This window comes from Manacus candei, unplaced genomic scaffold (genome assembly GCF_025592945.1).
Source record: "Manacus candei isolate 608988 ecotype Guabito, Panama unplaced genomic scaffold, ASM2559294v1 h1tg000014l, whole genome shotgun sequence".
Lineage (NCBI taxonomy): Eukaryota > Metazoa > Chordata > Aves > Passeriformes > Pipridae > Manacus > Manacus candei.
Window position 1 is genome coordinate 38,225,035 of NW_026138062.1, and position 24,948 is coordinate 38,249,982.

A 24,948-nucleotide genomic window follows, 5' to 3' on the forward strand; every position below is an offset into this window, starting at 1 on the left:
CGGAAGGGGCCGGGCGCGGCGCTGGCTGGCGGAGTTTCCGCGCCTTCGCCTGGGTGGCGGGGCCGTCCCAGCGCTCCGGGAGCTGCGCCCGCCCGCGCCCCGCGCCGCCGCGGGCGATGCTGCTGCCGTCCGACGTGGCCCGGCTGGTGCTGGGTGAGTGAGCCGGGCAGGGCGGGAGGGCGAGGCGCGGAGCCCCGGCCGCGCCGGGAGGACTCTGCCGGGCATTGTCAGCCGCCCGCGACGCGGCGGGAGACGGAGGCGGCTTCGCCCTTGACCCTCGGCCGCGTCGCTTGGTCCCCCCCAGGCTGCGATTGTCGCTGCCGGGGCGTATTCCGGGCCCCGCGGTCCCCGGGCTGGCCCCTGCCGCCCTCCAGGCCGGGCTCTGTCGGGAGCGAACGCAGGTCGATCCTGAGGGGCTCGGGGGAGCCCACCAGGCCGTGCCTGGAACTCGGGTTCTTCACCAGTCCGAGCAAACGTGATGGTCTCCGGTGCCCACCTGCAGACTGAGCTGGTGAGCGGCGTTTCAACAGTGCCGGATTACAGGAGGAATTCAAGAGTGACCCGAAATACAAGGGGAGAAGGCTGTGTTAAAGAGTCAGATAGTTTTTCTTTCCCGCCCTGTTCGTTCACCTGTGAGGCTGCACTGAGAATTCGGGCGTGATCGCAGTGTGTGGAAGGCACAGCGTAAGTGTGCTCAGGACATTGGCAGTAGTGAATTTTTAAAATGACTCAGTGGTTTGGAATATTTGTATGCTGCCAAAGGTAAAAACAAATGAATGGTAACCAGAAATATGACCCACTGTTGCAACCCGCCCAGAAAAGGGGAGGGTTAACCAAGTTCTTATTAATAAATCTTTTGGAGTGAAAACAACACTGAATAATCGGTGTTTGAAAACATATATATGTAGGGTTTATTTTAGAACAGTTTTATTTCAAAGGTAAACAGGTATGTTGCCATTTTGGGTGTTATCATCTGTATCTATCATCTGTAGCAATATGGCGTAAAGGTAACCTTTAAGGAAAATGCGTAAGGGAAAGGGAAAGACAGGATAAGGGAGAATAAGAGAAAGAAAGGATAAGGGTGGAAAAATGTATATCGTCATCACCCACGGTGTCCAGCAATGAAACTTGGTAGTTGCAGCTTCCATGTCTGTTAGTTGAAGTGGTAGTCTTGTTCCTTGGAGATGGGGGAAGGAAGCCCACACACCCAGAGAAGTTACGAGTTGTTATATACTTCCAGCTCAGGTGGGAATGCCTTGTACCTCCCCAGGGCAGGGAGTTTTTCCATGGATAGTGTCGCAGGCCATGCCAGGAGCATCCAACGTCTGGGACTGCCCAGGCTAGACACGCAGAGTTCATGTGAAGGGCATGGCAAAAACGGCTCTTCCCGCCTTTTAGGACTCGACCCCTCAGCAGCAGTGGCGGGGGGATGGGCCTCTTCCCAGCCTGCAGAAGTCCCCTGGCGATCCTAGAATGTGTAAATCATTAACCATTTCACTCTCTGACACCCACATATTTCAGTCCCACACATAAGTACCTGCTGACACAGGTTGCCAAGATTTCCTGGCACCTTGCCAGTGTGGGATTCAGTTTTCAGTTGTCCACAGTTTTTTTGAATCCAAAGCCATTAAGGCTGAATCTTTTCTTCACTGTTCTTCCAGCACAATTTATTTTTAAAAACTACCTGAAATGTTTCTTGCTACTGTCTTGAGAAATAAGGCTAGTAAGAAATGCAGTGTTTTTATTATTGTGAAGTAATTGGGGATTTTTAGAAACTCCATGCATTGTAAAAGAAGATTTGAAATCATTCGGTGGAGATCTCTCATTGTATTTTTCCATAACAAATTGGTTAAGTTACAAATTTCCATGTAGAATGCTTATCTTGTGTGCTTACCAGAGAGGTACACAATCTTGGCAACATCATGTGTACCGAGGATGATCCATCTGACTGTCTTGTCTGTTGTGTCTGGCATGGAGCATGCATCATGTCTGGAAAACCTCTGAGCAACCTAAGATTGTAGAACAGGATACTCCTTGTAACTACTTCTGTTTTCTAATAGGGATTTCTCTTCTGTGAGGCATCTCTGAATTTGGGCGGATAAACAGGCTTCCCAGTGTAGCTCTTCTTCCATCTTTTCTTTTTTACCCTACCTTGTCTAGACACCCCATCTAGGTGATTTAAAGGTTGATGAATATTGGTTTAAGAAACAAAACTAAAATGGTAAGCTGGGCTCACGCACAGAAAAATGCATAAGAACATTTATCTTTTCCTAATTGAGAGAGTGAATGCATTCTGTGAGTTAGACATTTCTTAAGGTAAAAATATGTGCAGAATATAGTGTACCTTTTGTGCCTTTCATTTGGTTTTGGTGACGTTAGGAATTGTGTACTCATATGTGCGTGCACATATACAGTGCGTGCCCAAGCAGCTCGAGTCAGTTGCACAGGAGATCTTAATTCAGGCATTTTTAAACTTAGGAATGCTTTATTTAGCAGGAAATTGGTGTATATGCAAAATGTGCCCATACACAAGCATTTGGTCATCCCTTGTGATACTGTAGTAGTAGGTTCAAGAAAGAAAAATTGCAACTTTCTTGATGAGTTTGTAAGAGCGGTTGTACCAGCACAGCTCAGAGCTTCACCTAGCCTAATACCCCATCTTCCAGCCTGCCCAGACGAGGATATAATCATGTTTTCCCCAAAATACACTTTCAGCTTCCAGCAATTTGTGGCCCAAGATTTTTCTAGGAAAATGTATTTGAAATACAAAATAAGACAGCCCTTTCCACAGGTACCACTAATGTTTTCTATCTGATAGGCCAGCTCATACATTTGATTAAACTCGTGGTGGGTATTCCCAAACTGTGTTTAACTTTGAAGTTTGCCTGCTTGTTGAAGACCTGAACAAGGGCTTGTGTGTCTGAAATACAACCTGTTTTTTTCAGCTATACTCAGATCTGCTGGAAGGTATTTGTCCTCATGCAGACTTACAGGCCACTTACAGGCATTCTTGAACTGAGGTGGACTATTTTGGGGGTCCATTGAAATAGATGTCCTAATGTGTATATATCTTGCATTTTATAATTAGGCACATGTTTTACCCTTTCTTTAAAACACTGCATGTTCAGATCTGCTATGAGCAAAAATGAAGAACCATTTTCTTCTGTGGTTCTTTGTTCCAGAGTCCTTCATTCAGATTGATATGTTTCTATCTTTTAATGTTTAAGTGTTTGAGCATTAAAGCAGGGTTAAAAAGTGTGATTAAAGCAGAACGTATTTGATGAGGAATGGAATTTTGGAAAAGTAAACTTTTTTAGTATATTTCCTACTAGGGTAATTACTGAGTCTTAGGGTGTGTAGAGGGTACAAGTTGCAGCTAGTACATCTATCCTAAATGAAAACTACTGTAAGTGGAGGAGGCAAACCCTTTTCTGTTATTCATTTTTGTACAATGACAATTTTTTAAATAATTCTTATACTCTGTTGCAACAGCTGCACAGGTTTTGCCTATTTTGAAACAGTGGGATGTGCGGACAATTACTGTTATATGGCAATGCACTTTATTAACAAAATATTGTGGATTTCCATTTAAGTATCAAATTGGGTGGTTCAGCTCATGCGAGAGTTATTATGTCAGCCTTCTGAGCCAAGGACTTTTATTTTTTTGTCTGTACTAAAGATCAATCAAAATTTGTTCATATTGCCTCACTCTCAGTCTTTAATAGTTTGTAAATACAGTGTAATTCCAATATATATATTTTTGTCTTTCTGGTTTTAACTATTAAAGAAACATGTTTTAAGACAGATGTTCTGTCAAAATAACTTCACTTTCCTTTTCTTACACACAAATTTTTACCTGATTATTTCAACACTGTGTGCAGCTTTGATACCTATTGAGCAGAAGTAATGAACAAAATAGCAAAATTTTCCATCTGATTTGTTGCAGGGTATTTACAACAGGAAAATCTTCAAGCTACCTGTCATCAATTTATTTTGGAAAGCTCAGATTTGAAAGAATATGCAGAGCACTGTACAGAAGATGGGTTTATTCCAGCCTGCTTGCTGGTGAGTTTGTATTTGCAAAGCAGAAAGTTATGTTGTCTTGCATCCATGGAAAAGAATATTGGAGATTTTTCATTGTAAAAATTAATTCTCAAATGCTGCTTAAAATGTTTGGTTAGGTAGTCACCTCTGCTTTTTTGGTAGTTTGGTTTTTTGGTTTTGTTTTCTTTTGATTTCGTTTGTTTTTTTTTTCATCCTGTGATATTAGCAGTTACTTGGTTTCTAGTATTTAATCTTATTAAGAAACATTTAAATGTTAAATATGCAAATTGGTTTCAGCATATTATGTTTAGACTGCATTACAGCTTTGAGGTTGATTTATGGAAGGGTGTTGTTGCAAAGGATTTATTGATTTCAGGGCTGCTCTTGTAATTTACTGGAGATTGCTTTCCTATTCTAGACATGGAAGCCAATAATGGTCCATTTCAGGTACATATTAAATATTTAGGTAGGGTACCTCAGATTTATCCAAGTCTACCAAATATTGTTGACAAAACCTGGGTTCCACTTCCTCTTTGTTCAGTATCATCTACTTTGTCCAAGGTGAAGGGTGGAACTTGGGATGTGCATAAACAAGTGTGTAACTGCATATGTGTATAGAGCTAGAGTGTGATTAGATAGTTTGCATTTTTAACATAAACAAAATGGGATTTTTAGTATGCTATGTAGATTACAGGGTTTAGATATTGCTATGTATCAACCTTTTAGTGTTTATATGTGCATCTTCTTCATGTTTTCTGCTTCATTCTTCTAATGTATCAATTAATTTCGTGATCTGGGAGTTTGTCCACAGTATTCAAAATCTGTGGATGTTTTTTCTGAGATCCAAGGTGCACCTTCTTGGTGTACCTATTCAAAAGAAACCATTTCTTTCATTTACAAATGTTTAGTTATCTGTACTGTGGCGGTTGGGAATTGAGAACCGAGCTATGGCCAGCAAAAATTAGAAAACCCAGATGTAAATAGATTATCTAGATTATTAAAGCTTTTCATTATCATCATGTTCTCAGTAAAAACATTTTTCCTATTATTCAGAGAAAAGTGAGGATATGATAGTGTCTGAGAGAAAATTTTCACTGCAGCTCAAATACTTGCAGTAAAGGACTGTGTTTGTCATACCTTGTAGGGTTCCCACTAGCGAACAAGACAGGATGGTACAGAAAGTGATAGTGGTAACCTTAAAATCTTAATTCTCCTTGTTTCACCTAAAATAACAGGACAAGTAAACATGATATGAAAGTTAATTCTATGTGACTGTTAAAAGTTTTACTTTAGACAGAGATTCTCTTCACGTTTGCATCTTAATACATATTATGTTCCAGCATGGTGCATACTCATTACTCTGTTACAGCTGTTCATCATCTAATTTTTATGTTTTTATTCCATAATAACAAAGGTGAGTGGAGGTCACAGAGCTCTAACTGCTATACCAGTGTCGTGCACTGAGATTGAGCACTTTAGGTTTTGTGTACATAATAGCATTTTGTTTCATTGATTGCTCTCTGCCTGGTTTGAGACAACTCAGCACCAGCAGCATAAAGTACAGTTCCTTGTGTTGAGGGTTAGCATGGTGTGGAGTTCTAAAGAATTCCTCAAATATAATGTGGTACAGCAGATGAAGTGTAAGTTATCAGTAAAGATTCTAAGATCAGTATTTTCTTTCCAGTCGCTGTGTGGAAAAAACTTGACAACTATTCTTAATGAATATGTAGCCATGAAAACAAAAGGTAAGCCTTCAGAATGAGGTGTTCTTTTATTTTTCTTATTTATCTGTTGTGAACTCCTTGAGGAAGGGGTATATGGCCCCTGTCTAAGCTACAAGTTGAAGGTTACCATATTACGCAGACAACAGCCACTTAGATCTGCATCTGGTGAACAAAAGTAATTGATTATCTTAGTTTGCATATGCCAGCATATATTTTCACTTCAAATTTGAGCAGAACTTCTAATGTAATAAAGCAGAGAGATACAAAAATTTCTGCAAAATGTATGGGTTTATGCTTGTGAAATTACACTGTTTATTGTTTATAAATAGGAGGGGGAGGTGCTGGGCTCTCTCTGGTGACTAATGATAAAACATGAGGAAATGGAATGAAGCTGCATCAGGGGAAGTTCAGATTGGGCATTAGGAAAAGGTTCTTCACTGAGAGGGTGGTCAATCACTGGAACAGGCTGCCCAGGGAAGTGGTTGTGGCACTGAGCCTGTCAAAGTTCAAGGAGTGTCTGGAAAATGCTTTTAGTCACATGTTTTAGTTTTAATTAGTCCTGCGAGGAGCAGGGAATTGGACTCAATGATCCTTATGGATCCCATCCAACCTGAAATATTCTATGATTTTACAAAATAATCAGGAGGAGTCCTATGCTTTGAAATGTTTCTTGTGTTGTTTTTAAAACTAATTAAAATAATTTCAGAATTACTTAATATTTTGTATGAAAATTGGAGACAGAGCTAGAGCATTTGCTGTTTTTAAAAGCAGTTATCCAGCTTCTGAATGTTGCCAATTCTTACATGTTTTTGATACGTGTTGTGCGATCAGATTTTAGTGGTGTTTGGTTCTTAGACTTGCAGTTTAGAATGTCATAAGCATTTCTGAACATTTTTTTCCTTTCACACTAGGTTTGATAGAAATGGTAATTAAAACATAAACATACTTCCATCAAAATACTTTGTACCTGGCACCTTGAAAAACTTAATAAATTGAACTGCTTGCTTACATCTTTTCATTTATACTTTTAATGTTCCGTGGTTCAAAAAGACCAAATGTTTTTACCTGTTTGGGTAACATAATAAAATAACCATTACTTTTAAAGGCCTGTCTGCCAGGTTACAATTTTCAGGGACACAAAAGTGACTTGGGAATATGAATGCCATTTCCAGAGACGAGTTGGGTTAGGTTAACATGCGTTTGCTGAGTAGTCAACACCATGTACAAATTCCATTGAGAATTATAATCATTAATATATTTGCCTCAGTTTCATCTAGGCTTCTAAAACTAAGAATTGTATCTATATCACTCAAAGTTCTTAAATTAGGAGTTAGGGCCCTCTAATGAATGGAATATTAAGAAAATGACTGGCGCGTAAAGTTAGATGATGTCTGAAACACTCCCTAATAATTATTTTGCCTGCAATTTTACTTTTTTTCCCAACAGGTGTCAGTTTTAGGCATCTTAATTTTTTTTTTTTTGGTGGTTCATTTTAGAAACAACAAATGAAGTTCCTGCAATGATGTCATCTCTGTGGAAAAAATTAGACTATACACTTTCTCAGATCAGGTAATATAGTTTTGAAATCAGGAAAGTAAAATTTCACTCTGGGAGCAAGTCCCTATGTTGGTCAACTCCCCTTATTGTATGAGAATGGTTTGGCTCTCTGTTGCTTCTGAAAGATGGTGAAAAAGATGGGTATGTGAGAGTTGACCACTGAGTAGACATTTCAAGATTTTAAGGCGGGGCTAGGAGATAAGGAGGGCATTAGTGTGAGCATGTGGCCTTCCTGTAGTAAAACAGTATACTATGGCTCGTTTAGAATCTGATACCTTTGTGGTTACTTCATCAAAAATATGACAGTAAGCTTCATTTGAAGGATCTATTACCATTGTCTGAAAGAATAAAAATAGTAATCACTTGATCGAAGCTTTCTGAAGGAGTGTGTGGTTGGGACCGGACTGACATTAACCATGTGATAGATACTGTCACACTGTGTGAGTCTGTTGTGCTCCATTAATTTATGTCACTTGATTTGTTTTTTAGGAGTATGCAGAGTTCAGATTTTAGATTTTCTGCTAATCAAAGGAGTAAGTAACTGACTCAATTCCATGGGATCAAGAGGTTTTGTGTTAAAATTATCTGACAAAAAATGGGGAACTGCTGCAGCAATCAGTAATGCATCTTTACTCTTGAAATCTTGTCAAATCTCTTATGCAGTGTTTTTTTCAGTGTATCTGTTGTATTCAGTGTAGTCTGTGGGTTACTGTAATGATCAAGAAAGGAAAATAAGAAAAGCTGAGCTTTTTGCAAGAGGCTTAAATTCTCTGTGTAGCATTTTCTCTGCTGAAGACTTCTTAAAAATTTACATAGTTAAAAGGTTTAAAAGCTGCTGTTGCAGTCCTGAAGATGTTCACTTAATTTGTGGTTCACAGAGGAGCTGAAAATACAACCAGTTCAGTTATGATGCAGTTTGATTTCTTTAGAAGGGGAATATAAAGACATATTACAGTGTTGAACCACTTTTTATGCACACAAACATATATCTAATCAAAATATGAAAGTATACTTTTTCTGTCTTTCATTACAGAAGCGTGAACTCTAAACAAGGACGAGTTATTTTACTTAAAAATAAATTTTTCTCTATGTAGTATTTCTACTGAGTAACCTGTATAGGAAAAGAAAATGTGAGATATATAGAGTGATTGTTCTTGGATCTGCGATTCACTGCATTGACTGGTGTTCTGTTGTTTGAATTTATCAGATTTAGTCTTAAATAACTGCAGATTTACACTGATTTAGCTATTTCAGTTAAGGTCAATTATATGAATGACACATTATATAATAAAATCTCATTTTGGTGTGATTTATTCCTGTAAATATTTAAGCAGGGGTACAAGCATGGTTACAGTGTCAGTGTAAGTTGACTGTACTTCTTGAATTATTTTGTCTTGGACCTGTAACACATAAGACAAAGGTTGGTGTTGCTTACTATTTGAGTTTCATTATTTAGTTGTTGAAGGACAGAAACATTTCTATGAAGCACCCTTAATTAGGTCTTGGAATATCAGCAACCCTTTTAAATTCCTTTATCATATTTTCATCTTGTCTTTATTTCCAGTACGTACAAGAAGTGGAATTGTAGAAATGAAAAGACAGAGAATGCTTCAACAGTCCGCTCCTGCAAGCTCAGGATTGTTGTCAGTAGCCCATCAGTCAGGGCCACAGAATTCCTCTTCTGTTGTATCTCCTCAAGTAATTCACAGGCCAGCAGTAAATCAAAGTGTGCTGCCACAGACGAGACCGAATATGCTGTTTGTGAGCCAGTCGCAAACTCAAGAAAAGATCAATAGTAAGTTGCACACTTTTTTCTATGAAAACTACGGCTATAGATGGAAGTCTTCTAAAACCAGGGCTAATCATCTTCCACCAAAAAGTTTCAGAAAATTTGTGCTTTGTTCCCTTAGCTCTCCAGACTGGTTCAGGAGATTAAAATAAAAGGAGTGCCCAAAAGAGAAATGGTGCTTACATACTTGCTTGCTAATGTGAGTTCAGAGATCAGAAGTGCATCAGTGTGCAATTACTCCGTCCTGTGTTCTCACCCTTACCCAAAACACTTGTTTTGGCAGATAGAGATGATCCACATCAAGTGGATATTTATTTCAGGATATGTTTAAAAGGAATGGTCTTCATTTTCATGGTAGTACCAAATTATTATGTATGAATTCCGAGGAATTGATTGAAACATAATAAATAATGTTATTTTTCCCTTTATAAAGCAGGAGGTTTCATACACATTCAAGTTCCAACATCACAAGAACGGAAGCTTCATTCAAACTTGCTTTCTCCAGGAAGGCGAAAAAGGTAAACATGAGTGTGGTTTTGGTTTGGTTTGGCTTGTTTTTAAAGATCGTTTAGAAATTATGCAATGTTCTGACCTCTAGTGTAAATTTTCTTACATGGTAGGGTGTTACACATTTAGGAGCCACTGAGGGTGGCCAGGGTGTGATGTTCCACAAAGGAAAGGAAATTCATTAGAGTGATAGGAGGCTACTTGTATAGAGTCAATCTTGACATTATTCCAATATTAGACATAGGCAAATAATCTTGGCGCTGAGACTTAGTATTCCTTCCAAAATATCCTTTTCAATTATAAAAATTCTTAGTATTGATAAAAATGTGCATTTAATATTGCAAAACTATTGGCTTCAGTAAATTTTGTCAGCAAAAAAATTCATATTTGCTCTAGAAGTGGTGTGGAAAACTGTTCTTATACTAGTTTTGCATTTTTTATTCTCTGATTCCAATATCCTTTTTTTTTAATGAGTTGACTGGTCTCTTTGCGCTCCATTTATTGTCTTTGACTAAATCCCAGTCGATGGTTTTTCTTACTGTTTTTCCAGACCCTTAGGAGTTCATACCCTTTCCAAGTCTTTTCTATTCCTGCATGACTTTTTTTGTATGTAATTGATTTTAATGCTACTGCTGATTGATGTTTTCAGAAGAGCCGACACTGTGATCTCATATAAAAACATTATATTTCCTATTCATCATCTAAATTCTTTCTCAGCCTAACATTTGTTTTCTTCTTTGAGAATAGCTGCTCCTTGAGAGGTCTTTGTTTTCAGTGGTAATGCCCAAATCTTTTTTTTTTGAGTGCCAGTTAATTAGGACCTGTACCACCACTTAAGGTAACATGTAGTGGAAAGGGGGGGAAATACTGAATAGTGGGCACAGAATTCAATTTGCCATTGTGCTGTTTACCCACAGTCTGTATATTTGTTTGTAACTTCTGTGAAGTCGGACACCATAGATGAATATGATATAATGAAACAGGTATCAGCTTTTATTGTATTTTCAATATGTAGTTAATTTTCTGTTGATTAAAATCTGTTGTTTGCTAAGAAGGAATAGAAACACTTCATTCACTGACCATTGGGTCTATTGTTTGCAATGTTCTCATAAAATACATCATAAATTTCCTGCAATGTTTCAGTGAATCTCAGAAGAGGAAAAGTATTGGAACATCTGGACCTCTTTCAGCAACTAGAGGTTCTCAAGACTCTGACGAAGCAGTAACAGAAAAAGAAAGTGAGCCTCTTGAAGAATTAATTGATGGTAACTTTCCAGTGAGTATATCGTTATGGGAAGTATTTACATTTAAAAAACAAATTCAAACTGAAGAGAGCTTGTCTCTTATATGTTCGTGTTGAGTATTATAGAAATTACCTTTAGAGGATAAATGAATTGGTTTGTATTTGGAACTAGCTCTTCTGTGTATTAATCTCATAAGGTTGTCGTGGCTGTGTAGTATTTTGTTTTTCTTGATTTATTTGCTTTGCTAAGGTAGCTGTAGGCTGTTGGAATACAGTAATCCTTTAGAGAATGGAAACCAGAAGGCACAACAACACTTGCTGTACTTTAGAACAAGCCTTGATATATTTTAGGAGATTAGAAGTACAGGAATGTTTTGCAATGATTTTCATAGCAATGTCATGTCACAGATTGGCTGTCTCTCTGTTACAAAAGTCTTCTCTGTTTGAATTGATTTTTTTAAATGCTTTTTACCAGTAAGTTGGAAATTCATCCTCCTTTTCTAGATGATAAAAATAGAAACCTGACTGCTTTAAAACTCTTTTCCAGCAACTGGTTATTGAAAATGCCAGAGAAAAAATTTTGAGCAACAAATCTCTTCAGGAGAAGCTCGCTGAAAACATTAACAAAATCCTGGGCAGGTAAGAAAAGGAACCTGTGAACTTCATATGTATTCTTATTTGATTAATTTGTGAGTTCTGAACTAATGACTAATGTATTGCAGTGATGGCAGTGTTGCACAGGCCCCTAAACAGACAGACAGTGGTCCCACAGAACAGGAGACTTCAATTGATGAAATCCTTGGACTTCAGGTGGGTGTAGGTTGCCCTCTTCACATTTTTTTAAGACCACGCACCTGAGAATGATCAGTTATGGGAACTATGCTGAACCTCTGTCTGATATCTTGTTATTTGTCTCTGTTTGCCAACACACCTAAGCCTACCCGATGGCTCCTTGCATAGGCATGAGCTCTTACCTTGTATGGTGCTGGGCAGGTTCGAGGAGCTGAGCTGACAGGACACTGGTGTTCTGCAGGAACTGATTTTGTGCTGGTTTAGTGCTCTGAATTCATTCCCAGTGCCCATACAAGGCAGCATAAGCATGCAGCAGGGTCAAAAGCCAAGGGAATGGGATTGCTTCTGGCAGTAATTTGCTGTTAACGTTGCACTCAGACTGGATTTAAGTACACTGTCCCACAGTCATCAGCTGCCTGCTTGTCATTGAATCTTTGGTGCCAGTAATTGGCTACCAGCTTCTGACTGGGGATCTAATCAATAGCCTTATAGAAGAAAAAGGAATTTAAAATATCTTGTCGTCTCCAGAGATGTTTGATCTGATCTGATTTTCTGATTTGCTCTAAGATAAGCTTGGATCTAGTATAGCAAGAGAAATTGGTTTTGGAGCCTAAATAATGATCAAATTTAGTATCTTCTCACTCTTGAAGGAAATGTACGTTCTCCTTCTACAGCCTAAACATAGTTATAGTGTTCTGCCTTCGTCCTCCTGCAAACCTCAAGCTGGTAATCACAGAATTAAAAAGGACTCTTAATGAGTGAAATTACAATCTTCACAGCCCTCATGAGAAGGACAGGAGAGTAGAGGCAGTTGCCCATTTATGAAGTAGAGGTGTCTGGTTTTCAGAAATTATTCTTCTGTTGCATGATGACTTTAGGTCAGTTGTCAAAATACAGAGCTGAAAAGCTGTATTCCATTTTTCTGAGCAGAACTAAATCAAAGCAGCTTCTTGGTTTAGTTAGAGTAGCTCAGACAAAATAAGCATATCACAAGGGACATCCACCCTTACAACCACCATATCAAAGATTGTAGAGTGCTTAGGGGATCTTCAGGAAGTCAGGAGAAACCTTGTATTTGGACGCTTGAGTATGTACTGAGTCCCCCACTCATTCCTGGGCCGCTACTAAACAAGTCAGCTTGAAACAGGAATCTTAGAGCACTGTCCCATGTAGCTGTGCTTTCCAATTGCCCTCCACAGAAAAGTAGTTGAAAGTTATATTATAGAACATGTAATGGGTAAATAAAATTAAACATCCTTTTGCTTAATGTTGGCTTCTGGATACATTCAGACCCAAGAAATTAGGGTTAATTTGGGGATTTTTTTTTTAACCAGTGGTTGGCTCATACAAGCTCACAGGATCCATAGTATTTACATAAGCTTCCAGTATATCCTGAGATTTTGTCCTTCTTGTTGGTCAGTGCTGGTTGTTATGTGGAGAATACTCATACTCCAATATGATGCATGTAGAGAGTGTAGTGTATGACAAGAGACATTTGGGGTTTGGGGAACCTTGTTTCAGTCACTGATATATTTTAACAGACGTGACGTTTGTGGCAGAAATGTTCCCAGCATTAGTCTTTATGTTTCTGCGCTGAGTAGAAGTAATAGAACTAAAAACAATCTGAAATAAAACCTATTCTTGTCTGTTTTTCTTTTTAAGTTGTGGAAGTAATTGTCTAATAGTTCTATATATCTTGTCTTTTCTCAGGGTGAAATTCATATGTCAGAAGAGGCTATACAGGACATTCTAGAACAGACAGAATCAGATCCAGCTTTTCAGGCTCTCTTTGACTGGTTTGATTATGGTAGGGTACATCATGCTCAATTGTAGTGTAACTGTGAAGCATCATGAATGATGAGTTTTCCCAAGTATTGCTTGACAAAGCAAAGTAATTCAGCAGGCCTTTTTTGCAAGAGAAATAGACTGTATGGCATTGGTGTCTCTCAATTCACAATTAGATTCTTAGATGTATTTATACATGGCTATAAAGTACAGCATTTTCCTGTGGCTGAAATTCTGGGTTTGTGTGATTGTTGCCAACAATGACTGTTTTATTGCTGTTATTTTAGACTCTGCTGGTCTAAAGAATGATAGTTTATATTTGTGCTGTTGTAAAATTTTTCTGTTTGTCTGATCAGGGATATTCTCACATTAACTGTAAGGAGATTTTTATGCTATAATTCATTTAAAATGTAATAATCACGCTTGTGTGTAAAATGACATATTTAACTGTTCTTCCTGCTTTATTTTGAAAATAGGAAAGAGCAAGGTAAACAAGAACTTACCTGCTGGTATTTCTGGTCGGAGTGGAGTAGAAAATGAAATCTTGGTGGGTGAGGATAGCCTGGAAACATTTGGAAGTTCTTTAGGAACAGAAGAAAGTAGCAGATGTAGGTTTTTTATTTTTTCTTTGAGATTTCTTCTAGTGTGTTCACTTATCATTATGAAAATATTTTCAGACAATTTGTACATTTCAAACTATTCCTTTTTTTCACTGGTAATATCCAATCTGATGTTTACATTGCAGGCACATACAGATACACCTACAGACATGTTCATTGCATGAACATACAGATACACATAACAGACACCCGATGTGTTAGAAAGTTTCAGTCTATTAAATTTAACAGTAGTCCCATCAGTGTACTTAAAAGTTGTACTTGGTAAGCTCCTAAATGCAACCATACTATTGGCAAATCTGTTTTCTCATTCAGAACAGAGATACTTTGCAGTATTCATTATGGAACACTTAAAGATAATATTTTACATTTTACCATATTAATCTTTTATCTCCATTCTGTATTGTATCGGTTAATTTATACACAAAAACAGTCCTACTCTGGACAACAGGTATGTTTAGTCTGTCTACACCATTCTTGACAGTAGTGCATCAGCAGCAGATACTTAGTGAAAGTATATGAGAAATAGAGCCAAGAGGTCTTTGTCGTGAGATGATTTTTGTGCTTTTGGAAATCTGATTTAGTGACCAGAGCTGTTTGCATATTATGTGTGCAATTTTAATTATTAATGTACAAACTGATTTTCCAGATTATCAAGTGTATGTAACTGTATAGATTCTCCTCTCAACTTGAAAGTAAGGATGAGTAGCTTTATTCCCACTTAGTTTCATGTGAAACAGTTTTCCATTGAACTGATAAGTTGTTTCCAAAATGCTGTAAAAGGCTCATCTGTTCTAATATGAAACTAGTTTATTCTCTGTTTTACAGGTGATAATTCTAGAGAATCACTGTCCTGTAAAGATTTTCAGTTAGGAGAAGCAACATGTGCCTTGAAGACCAGCATTAATGATGATGATATGGCTAAGAAAAATGCAACCAATGAACAGCTGCATGGAAATTGTAGACCAAGGAAGCAGACTGAAGTACTTACAACTATTACCCCTGAACATATTGGAGATCTTGAAATTGCTTTTGACTCTGTGCCTGGTTTGACTGAACCTGACAAGAGACAGAGTTCTGACAGCAAATGTAATGAACACTGTGCAGATACTTATGTTACAAAAGAGTCCTCTACGTTAGTGTCTGAAAGTGAGAGCGCTATGGAAATTGAAAAAGGCCCACCAAGTCATAGTTCTCAAAGTAGTCCTAGTTTAGAATATGTTCGTTCTGGTAGTCCACAGATTTCTTTGATTTCATTGACAGAGGATACTACAGCCAATGAAAACAAAACTCCTTCTCCAAGTAAATGTCAGTTATCACCAGATACATCACTGTCTGAAAAAACACTTTCTGTAAGTCCTTGTGATAGGAGCCTTGGCCACAGTGTACAGCTGAGAAAAAACAATTCATCCATTTCTAGCCCATCAGCAGATACAGAAAAAGAACAGACTGTAACAAGTGATACAGCTACCTTACCTGGTGTTGTACAGGAGAACTCTGGTCACCACTCTGGCCATCAGGAACAGAGCACACAGCCAAACTGTGCTGCAGGATCTCCAGGGGAAATTTCGGATCTTGACAAAGCGGAGTTGCAGCTGGAAGTTGTTGATACATCTAACAAAACTTATTCAAATGATCAGCATACACTTGATAAGCCTTGTAAGAAGGATTTTAACCTCCCTTCAGGACTGTCAAACTCAGAGGGTACACAAGGGGAAATGCAAGAACCTTCCTCTTCTACAAAAGTAGATGCCGATAATTTATATTTCTCTCCTGGTGATAAAGCATGTTCAGAAATTCCTGTAGTATCCACTGAAAATAATCTTACTACCTCTGAAATATGCCCCTCTCCTCTCCCAGAAACTGCGTCCTCAACAGATGAGTCAGGTACTGAGGCCAAAAGTATAAGCAGTGTATCTTCTAGTAGTCAACCAATGGATGTTGATCCTTCTAATATAATGTCCCTCAAGATCATCATCAGCGATGATCCATTTATTTCATCCGACACGGAGATAAATAATGCTGTTTCCAGCATCACAGGAGAAAATTTGCCTACTATAATACTGTCATCTCCAGCCAAATCCCCAACTAAAACTGCAGGCCTGTCCAAATGTCTGACTTCAGAAGACACAGAAAAAAATGTAGATTCAGCTGCCTTGGCAGAACAGAATCTTCTTGTGCTTAGACCTAAAGATCCTGTGGTCACCTCAGTTAACACTCAGAATGAAGACTGCACTGGCTTTTCAGTTGCGGGTTCAACTCATCTTTCCAACGAAGGGGGCCTTATACAGTTGATGCCAGCAACAAGCACAGCTTTTGGGAATTCAAGCAACCTTTATATAGCCACCTGTATGACTGATCCAGCAACCTTGGGCACAGCTGTAACACCATCAAATGTAGTTGTATTGCCTGGCAGTTCTATGCCACTTGCTTCCCAAGCTCCAGCTGTACAACAGTTACAGACTCCTCCTAGATCGAGTAATACGTTTCCAGCAAACCAGACTGTCTCCCCAAACTTCCCACAAGGTAATCTCATTATTAGAATATTAGGGAAAATATGGTGTTTATATGGTGCTTTTCTTTTCTGCTAAATAAAACAGGTTTTTGTTTTAATAAGATTTCTGTTATAAATGGAGTGCTACATGTTATAAGCATCCATACTGAGATTAGATAACTGGGTAGATGTAGCTAGCCCTTCCCAAATTACTTCCTTGGTTTTGTTTCATTTTTCAAAATCCTTGTCTGCATTAGAAGTACATTTAGGTAAATATGTCAGTATAAAATTATTTCTTTCCATGATGTAAAATCTCCTGATACAAGCATTTTTATTAATACAGCAGTAAAAATTTCCGAGTGCTTTTTAGAATGTTATACCCAACTATTAATCACCTGTAATCAACACATTTAGATTTCTTTCCAAAGCTAAAAACTTGCTGCAGATACCCTTGAATTTCAGTGTGTAGTCATTTTGTTGTGATCAGAGGCCAGTGCAACAGTATGTGCAAGATCTTAAGAGTGCCAGCTTTTTCTGTCACTAAGATTTCTTTATGCAATTATTACCTTAATTGTTTTTTCAGATAGAGAGAAACAGTTTTCTTCACTTTTGAAAATTTTCTTCCACTTTTCAATGAATGTGGTATGATAGTTTCCCTATGTCATAATTCACGTCTGCCTGGCAGCCAAATGAGCTGTTTGATGTCACTTTTACTGGTTTTTATACATTAGTTTAAATCAAAGTGTCAGCCTTAAGATAGGTTTATCATACTTTAAGCTTAATTTTGAACTATTTCTTAAAAAGACTTTAACTAAACTAAAAATAACACTGGTAGTTGTCCTGTTTTCTAGTAGTGCTATATAGCAAGGACAGGGAAGTTTTTGTAAAAAGCTGCACCTTTTCTTGCCACAGGTTTAACCATGCATAATTTTAATGAGTCCTGTCTTGAAGCTTTTCTTTTCACTGAAGTACTCTTAGTTTCTGTACGATTTTAACACTTTTATATTTTTTTAGGTTCTGCCATTATAATTGCTTCTCCAGTGCAACCAGTTTTGCAAGGAATGGTGGGAATGATACCACTCTCAGTAGTAGGACAGAATGGAAATACGTTCTCAGCACCTGCCTGCCAGGTAGCACATCGCAAATAAAGATTTTCAAAATTAAAGCAGAAGTGATAAGAAGTCTTTTGGTGAATTGTAACAGAATATTTTGATCCTTTCAAGGTTCTGCATATGCCTGTGGCTAATCCAGTGTGCAACGGAAGCGTCCCAAAACTTCCCATCCCTCCCAAATCACAGAAGATTCCTGGACCAAGAAACAAGACTAATACAGGTACCCACCTTGCATTCTTGAGAAGGGCAGAAGAAGAGTGGGAGGGTTCTAAAAAGATGTGTCAGTTCTAAGTAATAAAGTTTTTTATAAATACCCCTGCTTCTCTACCAGGCAACTGCTGGGATGGCTTTGAGAGAGGCCTGTACCTGCAGTTAGTGACTGTATTTTGCCCGGTTTACAAAGAACTTCCAGCACATAACATAATTCCAGATCTGGAATCAAGCTTATTTCCAAATTCTAATGCTTCAAGGCTATCATGCAGTTTTAAAAGTTTACTTTTCTTTATATTTCTAGTAATTTTTCATCTTGTTAGTTTTAAGTCCATTTTACTGCTGCCATTGAAACCAAGCTACATGGTAACAAAGGAGATATTAGATGAGTTGGCAGTGCTAAAAATTTATTAAGGAAAATATTTAATAGAAGTGTTGCATGTTTGTACAAAAAGATGCACTCTGCTGTTTTCACTTTGCCATTTTAAGTATATGCTTCTGTATATTTGTTTTATTGAGACCTTGCTTCTTTAAATAGTTAATTGTAACAAGACTGGTGCTACATTCATTTCTCAGCATTGGGAAGGAGTAAGTAAAAATAACTGAAAATAGAAAAATTGAGTTATAAGGGCAACTTGTGCTTTAGCCTGTCTACCTTTTTAAAAACCAACAGGCTTATGCATAAAAATGAAAACAGAATGAAATTTCAAAATTAAGAAAAAAGCAAGGATTGTATAGTTAGTTTGCATTCCTTTTTGCCAGTGGATAAATGAGAGTTCTCTGTGTTATTTCCTTTCTACTTGGAAATCCCCACTGTGCATTTTTAAGTCCAGTCGTGCCAGGCCTATGTATTATCTGGGTGTAGACAGCAAGCTTCTTTTCTATACTTAGTTGGTGACCTTTGGTAATCCACTAATCTGTAAACTTTAAAGTTACAAAAAAATAGCAGAGTTTTGTTGCTGGCTTTTCTTTACTGGTTGGTTCTCTGTCAGGTGAAATGGCATTGTACTAACTGTGAAATTATTTACTTGGAATACTGTAGTTCATTCATACTTCATCTGTTGTTTCAGGAAAACTGGTTCCAAGTGTAGCTGAGCCTTTGAACCATACAAATTCCCGAACACAAAGGTCAGTAGTGTTAAGTATTGAAACTTGCTTTCTTTTTCCTGCCATGAATTTCTTCGTTCAGTATTGGTGGAAAAGAGAGCAGCTTTTTTTAACAGTGGCAGAAGCAGTACCCCCTTTCCTCCTGCCTGTCTGCAGGAGTATTGATACAGATGTCTGCTCGTACTGGTGCAGCCTGTGCTAGGATTTTCCTGTTCCTATGTTACTTTTGTATGGCTTTGTGTTTATTTTCTCCTGTCTCAATTGTTGAATACAAATTGTTTGGGTGGAGTCTAAGCTAGGAGAAATTGCTGGTTACATTGGAGATTTAAATGACTAAAATTTCTGTTTTTTCTTTTCAGATGAGTGGTAACCCATGGTTTTGTAGTGTAGCCTCATTGCCTTTACCGTTTTCTAACCCAAAACTAGTAGTTTATTAGATTGGGTTCTGCATCTGTGTTTCAGTTTTGTGGATTAGAACAGTGCTTATTCATTTAAAAAGTGAAAACTCAAAGATGGCAAGGACAACAGCACGCTAACTTTATATTGATAAACATAACAATTGCTGATTGGGGTAGGTTCTAGTTTACTGTTGGGCAAGGGAGAGAAGAAAGCAAGGCTTCAGTAGTGACTTCTTATCATTAATGGACTTCAGAAACAAAAGGATGTTGGAGTGAGCAAAAGAGTGTAGAAGGAGATAACAAGTTCAGTTTAAATATTAGAGGTGAAATGTTCTTTTATTGTAAAAATAAGACATACAAAAAAAATCTACCTATTCAGAACTCAGTTAAAATGTTGGAAAAGTGGAGGAAAACAGGGACAGTAAGGTCAACTTATTAAAAAGCCCCAGTCATATACCAAGGTATACAGCACATATGCATGCAAAAAGCAGTTATTTTTAAAAAGCCACAGAAGCAAGATTTTGGATACTATCACTTTGATAATTCAAGTTTCCATTAACTTTAATTGATTTCTCGACATATGTTTTGCAAAATCCTCCCTGCAAGGAGATATAGTTTCCCATTTCTAGTCTCCACTCTCTGTTTCATCTCAAATTTCATGGAACTAAAACAAACTGCTACCATCCATACCTTCTTTACTATCCCAAAGGCACCAAAGATAGCATCCCAAAATTAATTTGACTTTTCCTCTTGGGAGTCATAAAGGCTTATCTGCATGGGGAGAGTCTCACTAGCATAGATGAATGATGCAGAAGCTTCTCGTGAAAATGCAGCATAAGCCAGGCAGAGGGCACAGACACAGCAGTGGTATGAGCTGACAGAGCAGAAACATTTTTCTTTTTTGACATTGCTACTGCAGTGGTGGCTTTTTCACTTCAATGTGGTTGGTTGTCAGGTGGAGACCAAGCCCCAGGGAGTTTGTATATTGTTGTCCAGATGCCCATTGGAAGTTTTGTCCTGCTCTGTATCCTGTCACCCACAGCAAATACATAGGGAAGAGTACAAGGCATGCACATGGTGACATTGCCCAGAATATTCTGGCAGCCTCTTAGTAATTTCAGCTCCAAGGACTTCCAGAGCCTTAACTAATATTCTGGGATGGACTGTACTGTCATGAATGCACCCAGTTTCTTTTTGAAGTCAAGTTAACTACCATAATCTACAAATACCTCAAGGTAAAAAAGTTCTCAGGTGAAGTTACATGCTTAGTTACATGCAGTGTCCAGACCTACTTGTTGTATTTTGAACCTGATCAATACTAGTTTTACTCAATGCCCCTAGTTTTTTGACTGGAAGAGGCAGCAAATAGTTTCCTATCTGAGGGCTATTTTCACAGAACTTGGTTACATTTTGCCTCAGTCCTCTCTCTTTCCAGACTGAAGAGTCCCAGTCTACCTAACTGTTCCTTGTACAGACTCCATTTCATACCTTTTTGTCAAGAAAGCCTTCTCTGAGCTTTCTGCAGTTGTCATCCCTTTCTCTTGGTCTTTGCCTGTTGATAAAATACTTATATTTAGAATGAAGAGAGCTTTAAACATGTGTTTTGAGGGGTGGGTGGAGATTTCCAGCCAGCTCAAACGAACTTGCCTAGTAAGAATAAGTGTGTTGATGAAGTGTTTTCATCTCATTTTCAGGACTGGAAACTGGGACAAGCTTACCAGTGCAGAACTGGGAAGGAAAGTGGAGGAGAACTTACCTGTTGCACCAGTAGAGAGCACAAGCTCAAATTCAAGACAAAGTGAGAGTCACAGGAGGGTGCTTTGCTTTGATAACCTCCTACCCGCTCCAGGAGGAAACACCCAAATTCAGGCTACTAAGAGTTCATCCCAAAAAGAAAGAAACGAAAATACTTTATTTGCTGTTGACTCTGCTTCCTCCTCTGCTAAGGCACAGGTGCCAAAGAGAGAGAAGGATAAAACGTTGCCCAGAATTCTGTGTAAGCCAGAAGTTGGTAGCAACAGAAGCACATCTGCAAAGGAGCTGCAGCCCGAGCGGAAGGTGGCAACTGCAGCACTGTCACTGGATCCCTTCCACAAGACTACAGCAAATAAAGAAAATGAATTACAAAGGGATACTGATGAAAAGCTGAAGAACCAGGACACTGCCAAACTCTCAAATGGTCAACAGAGTGTTGGCTTATGGAATGAGAAGACAGTTGCTTCGGTGCAAGAGCTGAACAAAAAGCAGGGATCACTGTCCAGTGGGACTGGAAATAGCAAATCTTCAGGGCCTGTTTCTTTGTCCTCAAAGGAGCCAAAGCGAGAACCGGCTAAAGTTTCCAACCAAGGCATTTGCCTGTCAAGTCCATTCAGTAAACAGTGTGTGGAAATGTTACAAGACATTCAGTGGCAAAGCCCAACTGGTAAAACCGTTGAAAACGGAGAGTTGCCGGTGCCCCGTACGCCGTCTGGAGTCGGGGACAGGCACACGGATGATACCACAGACAGTGTACGGACACCGACCTGCCGGCGCTTCAACGAGGACAGCACAACCCCCAGAATCATGGTGCCCCCTGCCACGCCAGACCTGCCTGCCTGCAGTCCTGCCAGCGAAACAGGGAGTGAGAACAGCGTCAGTATGGCAGCTCACACACTCATGATCCTGTCGCGGGCAGCCATCGCGAGGACTAGCACTGCCACCCCCCTGAAGGACAACACTCACCAGTTCAGGTCTTTAAGGAGCACAGTAAAGAAAAGGAAACTAGAGGACTTGAATGAGGGTGAGAGAAATTCTCGTTCTGCAAATAGGAAAGACCTTCAGAGCTCTCCAACACCATCAAAAAAGAAGAAAATAAAGGCAAGTGCAAGCATTTACCTTTTTTAATTTAAAATCTAAATATATATTAGATATCTATCTATATATTATTTGTAATGGAATGGTTCAGAGATGCTAGTGGAAATCCCTGACAACCTATTTTTATTTGTCAGTTTTTCTAACTTTGCTTCTCTGAAGTAAGTTTTCTTAATCTTCAGATGCACACAGGTAATTCCTGCTGACTCTCTAAATACATACCTGTGGAAATTACATTATTTCTCCTAAAACACAAATGAATTTCTAAATTCTAACTTCAAACTACATTCTAGGCAATGTTAGGAATTAGGCCAAACTCAAAGTAGGCCTTACTGGAATTCAGGCTGTTTTTACATCCTCATTAATCACCATGAGTAGGAATTCCTATTTTGTGTATTCCCAGTCTCTGTAGTGTGGAGCACTGTGCCCTTGACTTGAGGATTTAAAGGGAATCTTGCTGAAGTGTAAGACACAAAAAGGTGATGTATGTAAATAACCAAAAAGGAGACACAGTGTCACTTTGTAATTCCCCATGCTTAGTTCCAGCATATTCCTGAAATACTGTGTCTGGAAAAGGCTCTGTTTCTTACAGTGTGTCTGTGCCTAGCTCCGAGGGGCTGTGCCAGGCTCAGCTGGGGTGGGCTCCTGCTGAAGCTGAGCTCAGCTGTTCCTGTCCCCTGACTGTGCCATTGGTCCCCAGTGCATGTCAGTGCACACGGGTGTCTGAGCTCGGGGTGAGATTTGTGCAGGCATGTCTGTGAGGGAGATGGAAGGGTGAGGAAGAAAGGAATGCTTACAGGCTCATCAGTGCCCTCGGGTCTTTAGTATTTAACATACCTCTTACTCTCTTCTACAGAAAAAGAAGCTACCAAATTCTTTTCCAGCAGGAATGGATGTGGACAAGTTCTTGTTGTCTTTGCATTATGATGAATGAACAAAAAGAAGTTGAACTGGGACTGTCTGAAGCTCAGTGGAACGATGCTGAGGTTTTGCATGGGAATAGAAGTTAACTCTAAAGGGCAAGTTGCACTTTGAGTGCACTGAAGTTTCACTTTATAGCAAAGTTGTGCTGTTTCTGAAGCAGGTTGCTAAGTGTAAATATCATTGAGTTGGTATATGTTTATTTTTGAAAAAGCACTTGCATAATTATAGAGCCATTTAATTTGCAAAATTGTAAATTTGTGTAAATGAAGTGTAAGAAAGGTTGCACATTTCACGTTACACCACGTTGTCTGTGTTCTGCTGCTTTCTCTACTTGCCCCATGAACCAATCAGCCAGTCTGTGAAAAGGTGGTGAATTTGAAGGTAGTGTTTTATCATTCACCATTCTAAGACAAGGGCAGCTACCTTGGCCACTTCCCATTGTCTTGTTGAATCCAAAAGGGACTTAAATCTTCAGATCTAACTGGCTTGTACTAACACTCTCTTCTCTCACAACTGTCAAACCCATGTTGTAAGGCTTTGAACGAGTTAACAAAAACACCGGTATCTAAACATACAGCAAATAAAACCTCAAAAAGTATTTCTCATCTGATGAAGCTCTTCCCAGCCAGTCCTTCAGACAAGAACTTTAATTTGGATAGGCCTCATCTGTTTACAGTATTTGCTGCATAGGATGTAATTTGAATGCAAAAGCTGTTTACAAACAAAGTATTTTTCTGTGGGGTTATACCCCAGTATGAATACTTAAACTGGAGCGACAGCAGACATGACTGACAGTGTGTTCTGTTGCAAAAGTCAATTCTTTCACCTGTCTTTTGTACTGCTGAGAAGTTTGTTACTATCTATCTCTTAAATTTTTAGCCAGACATGAAAAAATTTGCATCTGATTTTTCTGTTTAACATAGAGGTTATCACTGCTATTATACAAACTCTCTTCAAGAGAGGTGCAGGAGAAGCTCAGCCTGCATTTTACTAATAACTAGCATGGGTTGCTCCAAAATGGCAGAATTTTCTCTATTGGTCTTTCTTCCTGTGTTCTCAAATTCTTGAGGTCTTAAAAAATGCAAGTTTTGTTTTAAGAGTTCTGTACAGCAACAGGGCAATGTTTCAGATCGAATACAAGGATTCCTAAGGAACCAGTATTATGCAGTAGATGTTTATATTAAACCCATCCAATAACTAAATACTGCATAGCATTTACAGCTTGAATAAATATTTTTGTTTTAATAAAAATTTGTATGTCTTGCTAAATGTTTTTAAGTCCATGAAGCAGATTTGCAAATATTGTATAGAAAAGCCATGTTGATCAGTCATTTTTGAAGACAAAGAGTCGAGTATTAAACACTAAATTCTAATACCAATTGTCAGAGGGGCGAGGGCAGGCAAGTGAAAAATTGCCATAAGCATAAAATGCTTAATAGTATTGACAAGTGATAGGTGATATTTTAAAATAATTTGCTCTTTATCTGAGACCTAATGTAGCTTTTCCATGGGACAGCTACTACCCACCATAATGTTTCTTCTTCAGTACAGGTGATCTGGAAATACTCAAGACACGAATTATGAGTTCACTTTGAAGGGGTCTTCAGTTCCAAGCTGCTGTCATACAGCAAATAATTTTTAGGAGAACAAGTGGAAGAGCAAGAATGAATGTTAGTTTTCTTAGATTGTAGTGTTTAAAGCCCACTGTTCATTTACTACCTCTACAAGTGCATTCCTTCCCAGAAAAAAAAAGGTTCCAGTACAAACCAGTCCAAGCCAGTCCAACTATCTGTGG

At 38.6% G+C, this 24,948-nt stretch overlaps 1 protein-coding gene across 3 annotated transcripts; it reads left to right on the forward strand.

The window, feature by feature from the left end:
* Positions 1–2: 2 nt before the first annotated feature.
* LOC127467641 (protein NPAT) lies at positions 3–24,928 on the forward strand. Of its 3 annotated transcripts, none has more exons than XM_051779802.1 (18): positions 3–153; positions 3,947–4,065; positions 5,729–5,789; positions 7,265–7,337; positions 7,815–7,858; positions 8,890–9,120; positions 9,548–9,632; positions 10,765–10,897; positions 11,412–11,503; positions 11,587–11,674; positions 13,367–13,463; positions 13,918–14,049; positions 14,887–16,584; positions 17,567–17,682; positions 17,776–17,884; positions 18,945–19,002; positions 21,074–22,235; positions 23,086–24,928. In XM_051779802.1, the coding sequence occupies exons 1-18, from the start codon at positions 117–119 to the stop codon at positions 23,161–23,163; spliced, it is 4,413 nt and encodes a 1,470-aa protein (XP_051635762.1). In that variant the 5' UTR covers positions 3–116; the 3' UTR covers positions 23,164–24,928. The 3 variants fall into 3 exon arrangements, with proteins under 3 accessions (XP_051635762.1, XP_051635763.1, XP_051635764.1); XM_051779803.1 differs by having other exon boundaries at positions 9,551–9,632; XM_051779804.1 differs by lacking the exons at positions 3–153; positions 3,947–4,065; positions 5,729–5,789; ... (2 more) ...; positions 8,890–9,120; positions 9,548–9,632 and having other exon boundaries at positions 10,822–10,886.
* Positions 24,929–24,948: the final 20 nt, after the last annotated feature.

Excerpts from the sequence above, each read along its gene's own strand:
- LOC127467641 (XM_051779802.1), top strand. The coding sequence starts at position 117 with ATGCTGCTGCCGTCCGACGTGGCCCGGCTGGTGCTGG. Across the intron at positions 5,790-7,264 it reads TGTAGCCATGAAAACAAAAG|AAACAACAAATGAAGTTCCT; the intron begins GTAAGCCTTCAG and ends GGTTCATTTTAG. Across the intron at positions 22,236-23,085 it reads CAAAAAAGAAGAAAATAAAG|AAAAAGAAGCTACCAAATTC; the intron begins GCAAGTGCAAGC and ends TCTCTTCTACAG.